Here is a 12,828-nt window from a genome sequence, read left to right as displayed (position 1 = left end):
GTAGCTTTGGTAGCAGGAAGATGAAGCTTCAGTTTTCTCTCTCATGTAGGAGGTCATTCCATCTGCTGACAACAAGAAGGGAAGTAGGGGAGGGGAGGCTGGGTGGAGAAAAACACAGCAGAGATAGTTTGAAATATTTATTGTGGCAAGGAAAGGAGAGATTTGACCAAAGATATGAAATAGAAGTGACTGGGCAGTATTGAGGGACCATGGAGGTTGGTGACTATGAGTAATAGTGATAAAGATGTGTTCATTTGCATGACTTTCTCCAGGAGCACCAGGCTTCCTGGTGTGCACACAGAGAGTAAACAATAAGGGTCACCCAGGGTTAGGACTTGTGGCAAAGGTTATCCATGAATGAGGAAGAATGAGTAGACCGAGGAGAGATGGTGCACTTGAAGGTCAGGATGCTCAGGGGGGGCAGGGTTTGTTTGTTTTGTTTGTTCCATAAGAGGGCTGGGGAGAAATTATCTTGAAATAACATTGTAAGTAACACCACTTCCCAAATTTGAGATTGTGTGATATGAGAGACTAAATTCCCGGCACTTGAGAGGGCTCTGAGGAAATGAGTGAACTCAGGGGAAAGCTCGTTTTCTTTTAGAAGAGGTTAAGGGTCTAGTCGATTTTGTTGATCGGGGGGGGGGGGGGGGGAGCGTTTTCAGAGTGCACAATGCAAAGGTTTTAGAAATGGATGAAGAAGTTGAGAATAATATATAAAGAACAAGAAAATATAGAACCTTAAGTGAATGATGATGCAGTACACCGAGAGTAGGAATACTTTTTCTGTAAAGGGGCAGACAGTAAATATTCTTCTTCTTACAGACCATAAAGTCTCTGTTGCAACCACTCAACTCTGTTGCATAGCATAAAAGCAGCCATAGAAAATGTATAAATGAACAGTGTGACTGTTTTCCAAGAAAACTTTATTTATGGGCATTGAAATAGGAATTTCATATACTGTAAAAGTGTGACAAAATATTATTCTTCTTTGGATCATTTTTTTAACAATTAAAAACATACAAACCATTCTTAGCCCACAAGCCATACAGAAACAGGCTGTGGCCAGAATTTGGCCCATGGTGTGTGTAGTTTGCTGACCCCTGCTTTAGAGGATCCTTTGAAGAGATTGTGTAGGGAGGTCTAAATCTGGGCTTACATTTCTGGGCTTGACTCATAAAAATATGTTAAAAGATATCAAGGTTCTCTGTGTTTGAGGAAGATGATGTTGTTTGAGCTGATGGCTTGTAGACTCAGCTCACTCGGCCTGGGGTTATGTTGCGCTAAGCATACTCTCTCACCTGGACGTTTGGGTAGTGCCAAACCAAACTCAGAGGCTGTAGACTGTGGAACCACGCCACCTCTATGGTGGCCATTCCAGAAGCTGCAAACTGCACCAGATGTGTCTGGGCATGGAGGTGACTCCCAAAACTATAAACAAATGAACTCAGCTAAAAAGAGTTTGCGGAAAATCTCTTCCCAGGTGCTCATCAAGAGGAGTCTGGTTTTATAGCATGATGGTTTTTAGATTTCAGTATCAGAAGAGTTCTCTACAACCTAAGCTATAAGAAATTAACAACAACAACAAAAAAGAAATATTTTAACAAGCTTAACAGGTACAGATTAGTGGAAACGGTATTTTAATTAACCTTAATATTATAGCAAGTTGGCACTGTTGAACATTTTTCAATTGTGAATTTTAAGAATGACCTTACAAGTAGAGGCTTCATTTCAGGGCTTTTGACAGAAATTTATATTGATACTAATTCATACCACTGATAACTTACTGTGAGAAAATGATTACTGAAGGTTGGCATTGCTTAAACACTGCAAGGATCTTTCATCCTGAAAGTAGGAGAGAATGACAGTGTTGTTGATGCATTATTAATTTCTAATATATCTGATTTTCTATTGCCAGTTTATAAACTCATTTAACTCTTAAAACTTGGCTTGCACAAACATTTTTACTGATGTTTTAGCAATGAAAAGAAGAATCTTTGAGTTGAAAAGCCGTGTGATTTTACTTGGCTAATTCTTTTAAGACTCAAAGGCAGCAATATTTGAGATAATTTTAAAAATCATAGAAATTTTAGTTGAAGTAAATGGGACTACCTTTAAATAGCTCATATTTTACTTAGTTTAATTGGTAAATTATAACTTTGGAGGATATTTAGGTATTTGAAGCTTCACTAGTAACTAGGGGATATAATTTGTACTAAAGGGGATTCGTTGCACTTTTAAATAATAGATTTGTAATCTTAAGAAATTGAGAGCTAAACATAAAAAATGGAAAGATGAAGAATGTGGTGATCCTGAGGAGGGAGTTGCATCTCTTTAGGGTCTATGGGACCAACTGTAGATTCTTAGTAGTATTCAGAGGTGACTGGCTAAGGAAGAATGCATACGAGTTAACTCCTTTGAGTATTTTTGTCATTGGTGATGGTAAAAGATAATCTTTGGGCACAGAGTCACATGGAAGAAAGTGATGAACAGAAGAATTCTTCTAGTCAGAGACTGTGTTAATTACTAAAAATGTGTAGATCCCCTGCCAGTGTCAGTCTGTATGTTCCACTATCCTTTCTGTCCCAAGTCACAGACCAAACTGCAGTTTCTTCTCCTGATACCTCCTCTCTTATATTTCGAATATTGTTTTCTGAGCATCTTTAATAAAAGTTTGAGTCCATTAGATGGGAGACCTAGGTTAACTTGTGTGTAGTAGTCATTAAAGAAATTAACCCAAAGAGGTTAGGAGGGAAGGCAGGAAGAGTAAGGTTTAGAGAGTTGCCAGAGTTATTAATTACCTTATTTGTTTGGGTAGCAAGGACCAGTCCCAGCCATGGGCAAGTTGGCTGGAGAGAGGTAGGGACAGTGATATCAGAGGGCCATTCTAAGTTAGGGAGCACTGTGTCTGACTTATGAGGACACGTGACATTGGTCCTCCTGCACTGACACACTTCAAGTAGGCAGATTGGAGGTCAGTGGATTTGCTCCACATGACAATGCTTGCAGTCACTTATGAAGTACATTGCAAGTACCTTGCTTTTTAACTAGGTAAAGCTAGTTAAAGCTACTGTGAATATTTCCCTCCTAAATTAGAGGGTTCAAGATTATTCCTATAACTTTATCTTTAATCACGAATAGTCTTCTTGGTTTTGAGAAAAACAGCAGCAATACATACTTTCTGAACATTGCCCAAAGCTCTGGATTGCAGCTAGAGTGCAAGAAACACACACAGTCCTGTGAATGGCCTTGGGAGTATGTGGCATGTGGGAAAATTATTGGTCATGTTCAAGGGTAGAATAAAGGCTGAGAACCTCTGATATAATCCAGTAAAGGTCAATTTGTCAGATTAAATTAATCAGTTCAATATTTGCCTTTTAAATGCAACACATCCCTTGATATAGCAATTAGGATGATAAACCAACTGAGTCACAACGTTTGAAAGTTGTTCTCCAGACTGAAAGGAAAGTACAGTTTTGCCTCTACGTATACATTAAGCTGTTTAAATATGTCTGTTGTCACAAAGAAAATGGGTTGATTGGGCTAGGGCTAGGATTACAGGCTCCAGTTTTAAAATAGGGATAAAAGTGGGCAGAAATGGAGTAATCAGAAAAATTTTTAAATATAATCATATAATGAACATTGTCCTTCAGCAGTTCTTGGTTATGTAAAAGCAATATATTACAGCTATGAACAGTAAGAATGGAAGACAAAGTACTTTCGGTTTGGATTTGGAATATATTATGGACTTTTAAATGAATGTGGCAAGTTTCATGTTTTGGGAGTCACTTCCAAAAGCCTGATAAAAGTCTGCCCTCAGGTTCCTGATACTTCCCAACTCCCCTCTGTTACTTTAATTTTTCTCATCTTGTGAGTAGAACTTTCTCTCCAACTGATGCATGTTTAAGTCTTCCCTGATGTTGGAAAGATGATTGTTACACCTTTATAAGGGCTATATCAAGAACAGGTTGAGAATGAAAGAGTGCCATTTGCAGAGATGGACCTAGAGACTGTCATACAGAATGAAGTCAGAAAGAGAAAAACAAATATATAATATCTCTTATATGTGGAATCTAGAAAAATGGTAGAGATGAACTTATTTGCAAAGCAGAAATAGAGTCACAGATGTAGAGAACAAACTTATGGTTACCAAGCGGGGAAGGGAGGAGTGGGATGAATTGGGAGATTGGGACTGACATATATATACTACTGTGTATAAAATAGGTAACTAATGAGAACCTACTGTATAGCACAGGGAACTCTGCTCAGTGCTCTGTGGTGACCTAAATGTGAAGAAAATCCAAAAAAGAGTGAATATGCATGTATGTATGAATGCTTCACTTTGCTGTATAGCAAGAAACCAATACAACATTGTAAAGCAACTATACTCCAATAAAATTAATTTAAAAAAAGAACAGGTTGAGAAATTAAAATATTAAGAGAAGGGCTTTAGCATATTAGAAACCATTAAACGTGAAGTTCTTCAAACTCAGGCTCATGGAAAACCTTGAAATGTGGTTTATTAATTCCATTTTTTAGTACCCAAAGCACATAAGTTATCAAGGTGAACTGTGATCACACTATGTTTATAATTTATTTTCAGATACTTGGAAAGACTTTAAAAGCTAAGGAAAGTACCTTAAAACCTCATCTAAAACATAATATCCTCCCCATTGTAAAATAAATGAAAAATATAGAAAATAGCAGGAATAATATAAAAATCTCCCAGAGTTCTACCATTTATTAAATAATATATAACTACTTTTTAATATTCCTTACATCTCCTTTCTCCTTTTATTAATATTTGTGTGTGTGCTCAAAGTACAATTGGAATCTAACCATTTTAACTGCCTTTTTCCATTTCATATATTAGAAACATTTGATAAATCGTCAAATTTTATTTTATAATATAATTTAAAATACCCATATAGTAGAGAAAGGACTTTAAATGTGTATTCAATTTCGTTAGAGCTAACTGTGATAAATTATTTATAAGGTTTTTTTTTTTTTTTCTGTGTAGGTTTTAGATATTTGCACAGTGAGAATGAACCTAAATTCACCAGCCAGATATCTTTATGATTTGTATGGCAGGAAAATTAAAGATATTTCAAAAGGTAAGTGGCAAAGATTTTGTAAGCTATGTGATACTATTTCAAAAGGCATTTACATAATTTTGTTTTTCCTTTGTACATTTAAAAGGAAAAGATATAAAAACCAGTTTAATTATAACATGTCATTCTTATATGAAGGGAAATCATGAAACAGTATTAAGGTTTGGGGAATCTTTTATTTCATCATGTTTTAGTCCATTTGGGCTACTATAACAAAAATACCATAGACCAAGTGGCTTAAACATTAAGCATTTATTTCTCACAGTTATGGAGGCTGAGAAGTACAAGATCAAGGCACTGGTAGATTCTTTGTCTGTTGGGGGCCCTTTTCTGATTGATAGATGCTTGTCTTCTCACTGTGTCCTTAGATAGTGGAAGGAACAAGGGCACTCTCTGAGGTCTTTTATATAAGGACACTAATTCCATTCATGAGGGCTCCACCCTCTTGACCTAATCCCTTCCAAATACTATCCCTTTAGGGATTAGATTTCAACATATGAATTTTGGGAGGGTCATGAACAGTCATCTAAGCACAGCACAAGCTTAGATTTTTTAAAAAATGATGGGTATTTTAACCTTAGCAAGCCATAACTTAATAAACAAAAGTAATTGATATATTTTCATATTTAACAATTTCTATGGTATACAGCTTTCGAAAGAGAAAGACAAGAAATTGTGCTACTGTATGCTCAGAGTTTTTTTAATGTTTTGGTTAACTTCTAGAGGTTTTTCAAAAGTCATGAAATGTGCTTTAAAACAATTTTATTGTATGTCTTTGTCAAGATATGAGACCTCCCTCTTTATTTCTTAAGGCGCTGATTTGCCAGTCTTTGAAAGCAAAAATACATGATTTCACATCATTAAATTACTGTCAGTAGTAATTACTACTATTACTTTACTTTTTACTATTTAAAAAATTTACTTTTTATTTCTTTAGTAGTAATTAATATTACTTTAATAGTGCCACAATTAACACTATTAAATGCGCTACTGTATGGTCCTATCACTTCATTTAAACCTTAACTTCATATACCTGAAGAGGGCCAAAACCTTAAGTAGCATACTTAACTGCAAGGCTAGATCCAGACAACTGTAAGTGATTTTGGGATATAGCGCTACTGGATACTCCCATTTGTTTCCAATATTCTTGCTTGTATTGTATAAAAGCAAACTTTCCTGGCTTTATCATCCTTAATTAATACTATTGAGTAACCACTGTGATATTTTGATACTCACTGTTTATAACTCTTAAAATTTTTTTTACTAAGTATTATATATGTGTGTGTGTATTTAGAAACCAAATCTATTTTTCTTTATTTTTAATGTTTATATTAGATATGAGCATTATTTTTCATTTTATTAGGAGTTTTCATCTGAAGATTTTAAAGCACTTGTAGACACTTACCCATTATCTAGAAGCATTAGTTATTTACCTCTAAGACATAAGTAACACAGAGAATCCTTCCTTATGGTCTTTTTTGGGGGAGTGGGGAGAGTAACATTATTAAGTTGATTTCTTCCTTCTTACATTTTTGTCCTCTCCCCCATCACATAGGCTTAAATTTTCTTTATGATAAACAATATTATATAATCGCTCTTAAACTTGCATTAATAAAATAAATAAATAATGCATTTTCTTAAGACCCTGTCTAGCTTTGAATGATTTCCATCTCACCTGGAATTAAAAAATTATATTTGGCTAAATTGCTAGAGTTGAAACTCTAAGGAACCCTGGTTAAGATGAAAGATTAAATTTAGAAAGTTGATTTTTTTTTCCCTTCCCAAATGTGGTATAACAGAATTACTTATCAAAACAGAAAAGTTCTGACTCTGAGGTGTGAGACTTCATGGATGCCAGAGGCATTCAGATTCATGCCTCATGCTTCACGTTTCCCAGAAGTGTGCTATTATCACATTTTAATGCATGCCTTGCCCTGTGTTTTTGCATACTTATAGAAGCTTATGCCAGCTGAAATTAGCCTATGCAACTACTAACATGGGGAAGCATAACAAGCTCACTGGACTTAAAATACTTAAAGAAGCTAATCCTGTTGGAGGAACTTCCAGTGTGCAGCACTCTAGTCACTTAACATTAGGTTTCTGGATTTCTTTTTTCTTTGTTTGTTAGTATAATTTTGTGCATCAAATGATTGAGATCCCTAAACTTTTGTGTCTGATAGTCTTCTGAACTTTAACTTGGGAAAGGTCAAGTATTATATGAAAGTTATCTTTTACTTTAAATAAATGCTAACATTCTGATTCGATATATGGCTTCTTTTTGATTACTTGCTCTGTATCAGATCAGAAAAAGTCATTTAATAATGTTTAATATTAATATCATAGCAATTATCTATTATTTTTAAGCACAAATTAGAAGCGTAATTGTACCAAGAACTAAAAGTAACAGATGTACAAAATAAAAGATTTTCTCCTATCTGTTGCTTCTTTTTTGGGGATTAGATATACTTTCAATTGTTCCTCCTGTGCTGTGAGAAATAAGTACATTTGACATGACATTAAACCACTTTTTTTACTCTATCAAGTCTAGTAAAACCTTTAAAAACACGTAGGATTTGCAAATCACTTGTGTTTTTAAATTTCTAAACCATAGAAGATTTTAACAAAGAAATTTATATTGTTACATGTGGAAAAGTTCTTTAGTTGTGGCTCCTATGTTGATCAATTCTTTTGAGAGTATAAGAGAACTACCCACTGTGTAAAGGTGCTGTATTCCTATATATGGTCAACATACTGGTACAGCATTTCTGCTAGAGCATAAAATAAGTGTGAAAAATGCATTCTGCAAAATTACACCCTCAAAAATAATGGTGCTGTGAGAAAAATGGGTTTGAGGAAGACCAAAGTCTATGCACTTTTAAAATGAGAATACTAACTAAAATGATAATTATTAACTTAGGAGATAATATAAATAGCCTAGGTAGGCATCTCAGAGTGCTGCTTCAAAAGATATTAAAGCTGCACAAAAACAATAGAATGTGAGATAATGCAGACGAAAGTCAACTAGAGGTTTGAGCCAGGTTTGGGGCTTCTTTAAAGAAGGCACAGGAGGAAGCAAAACTCCCACAAAGAGTAATGCAAGGCATAGGGTGCACCTTTCTGGGGAGGGAGCCCCGGTGCAACAGCCAAGCTAACGTCTTTTATCTTCCCTGCTAAAGAATAGACTTCTACTCCTACTCTGTTGGCCTCATTTGCCTAGGAAAAAGCACATATTCACCAACCAAACTTCTATATCTTACTGACATCATTCCCCTGTTTACTAATCATATATGAGCTACCCGATGTTACAGAAGCACATAGTAGTGGCAGAACACATGTAGATAGTATCAGAGTTTGATGAAGTTGTTTAATAACAACACTCTTATTCCCCCAAACATTCCCCAACTTTTTGTTATCTTAACTTCTTTAGCTTAATTATTACATTATGGTGAACCAGGGGAGGCACTCTCCCTCTTGTGGAAGGAGATACTCAGTCTCTTAGGACCTTTATGATGCTGCTGTTCCAATAACCAAACCCTGCTCCTTTGTGGAACCTTCTAGATCATGGTGGGTAGTATGAAATTTACCCTAGAAGATTCTGAAATGAGTTAGAATAGTACATTAATTAAATTGGATCCAAAGCCATGCTATGGAACACTAAACATTCATTTTCTTTCTTTTTTTTTTTTAATTTATTTATTTATGTCTGTGTTGGGTCTTCGTTTCTGTGCGAGGGCTTTCTCTAGTTGCGGCAAGCGGGGGCCACTCTTCATCGCGGTACGCGGGCCTCTCACTATCGCGGCCTCTCTTGTTGCGGAGCACAGGCTCCAGACGCGCAGGCTCAGTAGTTGTGGCTCACGGGCCTAGTTGCTCCGCGGCATGTGGGATCCTCCCAGACCAGGGCTCGAACCCGTGTCCCCTGCATTAGCAGGCAGATTCTCAACCACTGCGCCACCAGGGAAACCCCAAAACATTCATTTTCTATTCCATTTCCTACCTCAAATTAGCTGTCCGAAATAGCTATATATTCTTAAACAAGTTCTTCAGAGATTCTACAATGAGATCAACTGACACGATTAACATTTGTATTTCAATTACAAAATTCTAATAACATACCCTGAATTTGCATGTTCTCTTGCCCATTATCAATTTTTTGTAAAGAAATCAAATTTGAAGAATAAGATTTCAAAGAAGTTAAAATCCAAAAGTTTAAAGTCCACAAAGTGAATTTCATAATCAAATAATCTTACCTTTGTGAGTTAAAATCCAATAAAAGTTCAAACTTCTCAAATTAAAACTCAAAGAAATTGAAGTCCTTCCTATTTTATTCTTTCCAGTATCAGCCAGATGGCTTCTGGATGCCTGGTCTGAGCTGGAATTCCTATAACAGCTACTGTCTGGGCTCCTGCAGTGGGTGTCATCTCTCAGGGCTTCAGAAGTTGAATTGGGTCTACACCAACTTTCTCATGTTTCTTACTTCCGACTGAACCAAAAGATGATCACATCAGTCCCACACCCAGCACATTCAGAATAGAATCCAATCCCCAGTTTCTCATGTGGCCATTCCAAGCAAAATGTTGTTTCCTGTTTGGCATGATCCAGACCCATGTGCTTGTTGCCAAAGACCATAGCAGAGACTAAGTGAAGGAAGGCAAAGAAGAGAAAGCATTCTTCATGTCAGACTTTCCAAGATGCCAGACAGTTTATACTGTTGAGCAGAGTCTATGACCTGTGACATAACTCAGTGGGAAGCAATCTCCCATCAAGGCATTCATTATAGCATTATGTATTTATAATATCTTACAGGAAAAATTGACCAATATACACTGTCTCCTCTCTCAAAGAGGCTTCATAAAGTGTTGGTTAAGTGCTTTGATTTTGGAGCCAGAACTCAAATTCCAGTTATGCCACTTATTGTATGACCTTGGACAGGTTATTCATTTCTCTGAGAGTGAGTTTCCTAATCTGTAAAATAGGGATTATAATACTTACATTAATAGATTGTTGTAAAGATTAAGTGAAGTCTGTGTAAAGTCCTTAGAACAAGTGCCAGACATTTGGTAAATGTTATATAACATTATCATCATTATTGCTGTTATTATTATTCTCAGAGGGTACTGAGAGTGTTGCACTCTTGCAACATTTAGAAATTTACATTGGTGGTAGCCCCAGTCATAAAGACTTGTTTGACTTATGAAAATAACTCTACCGTTATTTGCCTTTGTAAAATATTCCAAACACCTTAATGTTTCTTTCCCTCTGAGTCCTGTGTTTCCGGACCCCGTGCTGAACCAAGCACGGGCCCTATCTAGTGGCATAGTGTCCACCTTGCCTTGGAAGCATTAATTTCAATCCTGGGTCCCGGTGACTGCTGTACTGACCTCTGGCCTAAGAAACCTGCTTGATGGACACAGCTTCCCCCTCATCTCCACATCAGTTCCAACTGGAGAATAACTTTCAGTGGATCTCTGAATTGAAGGAACTGTTTATGTTTCTGAGGCTCATGTTCTTAGGTGCCCAGTGAGGGCCAACAGTACTGCCATTTCCTCTTGAAGACATGGTCTTTCCTCAGGTTTTTTTTTAATTTTTATTTATTTATTATTTTTGTTTGTATTGGGTCTTCATTGCTGCGTGCGGGCTTTCTCTAGTTGCGGTGAGCGGGGTCTCCTCTTCATTGCGGTGCCGGGGCTTCTCAATGTGGTGCTTCTCTTGTTGTAGAGCCAGGCTCTAGGTGCGCAGGCTTCAGTAGATGCAGCACGTGGGCTCAGTAGTTGTGGCTCACGCGCTCTAGAGCGCAGGCTCAGTAGTTGTGGTGCACGGGCTTAGTTGCTCCGCGGCACGTGGGATCTTCCCGGACCAGGGCTCAAACCCGTGTCGCCTGCATCGGCAGATGGATTCTTAACCACTGCGCCACCGGGGAAGCCCCTTTCCTCAGTTTTTGAATGCTCCTGGTCTTGAGTGAACGTTTCTGTCATCCTTTTCTTCAGTATTTAGGATTTGCCTCCAGGGTTTGCCTCTACTGAACTCCTGTTCCTTTCAGAAAAATTCCCTCCTGTAACAGACTTGGGGCTGCATTGTTTGCAGCAGTTGAGGTTTTTCTTTTCTTTTACCTTCTTTTTGCTTTCTGGTCCATACTTGTGTTTTTCTAACATATTTCTCTAGCTATTTTTTTCCTTGCAGGGTCTCTCATAGTGAGAGATATGAAGTCAATAAATTCCAAGTTTGTCAATAGCATCCTTTGTTCAAACCAGTCTTATCCATTTTCGCCTCCCTGAGTTAAATAATCCTACCCAGGATGTATTTTCCCACAGTCCAACGTCTAATTTAGATCTGGACTCCTTGATTTATTCTTGTTCTGCCTGGATCTCCTGTAATGTAATTCATCTTGCCTTTACCTCTTCTTAATCTTAATCTTAGGCCCATACATTTTTGGAGTTCACCAAATACTTTTTTTTTTGGAGTACTTTATATTAATCTTCTTAGTATTCCCCTCTCCAGTTTGTTCAGATTTTATGTGCACTCTTTGTATAACTATTCCATCCTCATAAGAGATTCTCTGATTTCTCTTGCTATTAATTTATCTGTAACCTAAATGCCACCTCTTCACAATATTCAGGATTCTGCCTTCTCCGGGAAATTGCTCTCCAGAGAAGATTTGCTCTCTGAGATCTTATCTATGAGATTTCTCTGTTAGGTTTCACTGGGGCCCCATTTCTTATTTCTGATTTTGTAACAATTAAAATATACCCCCCTTTTATAATAACCTCTTTAAGAGTAGTTAGACTTGGATGTACCTCCTGTACCCTCATACCTGGCCTTCACGATCTTAGTTTTTATTTTTCATATCTGTCAAATGTGTTCTCAGATCAGACGTTTACATTTATTCTAAGGAAATCTCTTTCCTCCTTGAGCTAAATAAGCCATCTTATTTGTTTTCATGCACACACTGCTTTGTTCTGATTGTAAGATTGAAGCATATTTTAAAACCACTTTACTTTCTTCTTGATTCCTTTAACAAATCTGATTCCTAGTTTTGTAATCCTTTCTTTGAGTTGTTTCACTACTTAACTGAAGAAGACAAAGCATTCTTTTTACAACAAATCTACTACTTTTCTATAGGTGAAGCCATAGTTTGGGTTTCTGACAATTAGAACCATGGTCAACATTTATGTGATAAATAAACTTAGAGTCAACCTGAATTGGTGGAGTTTACTTTAAAAGCTTGTGGACAAGCCACACAAATCTAAGGTTAGCTCGTCCACAGTTCCTTTTTGGCCCAGAATGTAGTTTAAAATAACATAATGGAGAACAGAATTTGAGGCATGGGACCTAATGCTTCCTATCTAGGCATGGTACTATCAATTTAATAATAGAACCTCACTGTAGCAGCTAGAACCCAGCTGCCACTAAACTTTAAAGTCCTGACCTGCAGATTTAGTTGCAAAACACAGAAAAACAGCAACTGTTGTTCTCCCTTCCAATGCCTAAAATGATCTAATCCCAATCTCAGACTTGCCTGCAGTATCAGGTGACTTTCACTGCCTAGTTCAAGTGCCAGTAGCTGCAGCCTGCACAGTAACCCCATCCTTGCCCTGGGCTAGCATTTTCTGAAGGCCAAGGTTAGTGGAAAATAATCCCAGCTGCATTCAGTTGCTGTAATCCATCAAGCTCAAAATTCTACACAGTTCTTGCTTATTAAAAATTTCAGGCCAACCTCCCTATT

At 37.0% G+C, this 12,828-nt stretch overlaps 1 protein-coding gene across 1 annotated transcript in view; it reads left to right on the top strand.

The window, feature by feature from the left end:
* Positions 1 to 12,828, top strand: part of DCDC1 (doublecortin domain containing 1) — a 445,514-nt gene that overhangs the window by 62,076 nt on the left and 370,610 nt on the right. Inside the window, exon 7 of the mRNA XM_036860073.1 lies at positions 5,018 to 5,111. Within this exon, the coding sequence (XP_036715968.1) occupies positions 5,018 to 5,111 (94 nt within the window). The remainder of the gene's footprint in view (positions 1 to 5,017; positions 5,112 to 12,828) is intronic.

The sequence above is a fragment of the Balaenoptera musculus genome, chromosome 8 (genome assembly GCF_009873245.2).
Source record: "Balaenoptera musculus isolate JJ_BM4_2016_0621 chromosome 8, mBalMus1.pri.v3, whole genome shotgun sequence".
NCBI lineage: Eukaryota > Metazoa > Chordata > Mammalia > Artiodactyla > Balaenopteridae > Balaenoptera > Balaenoptera musculus.
The sequence above is the reverse complement of the archived record's forward strand: the minus strand, read 5'-3'. Positions and strand labels throughout refer to the sequence as shown.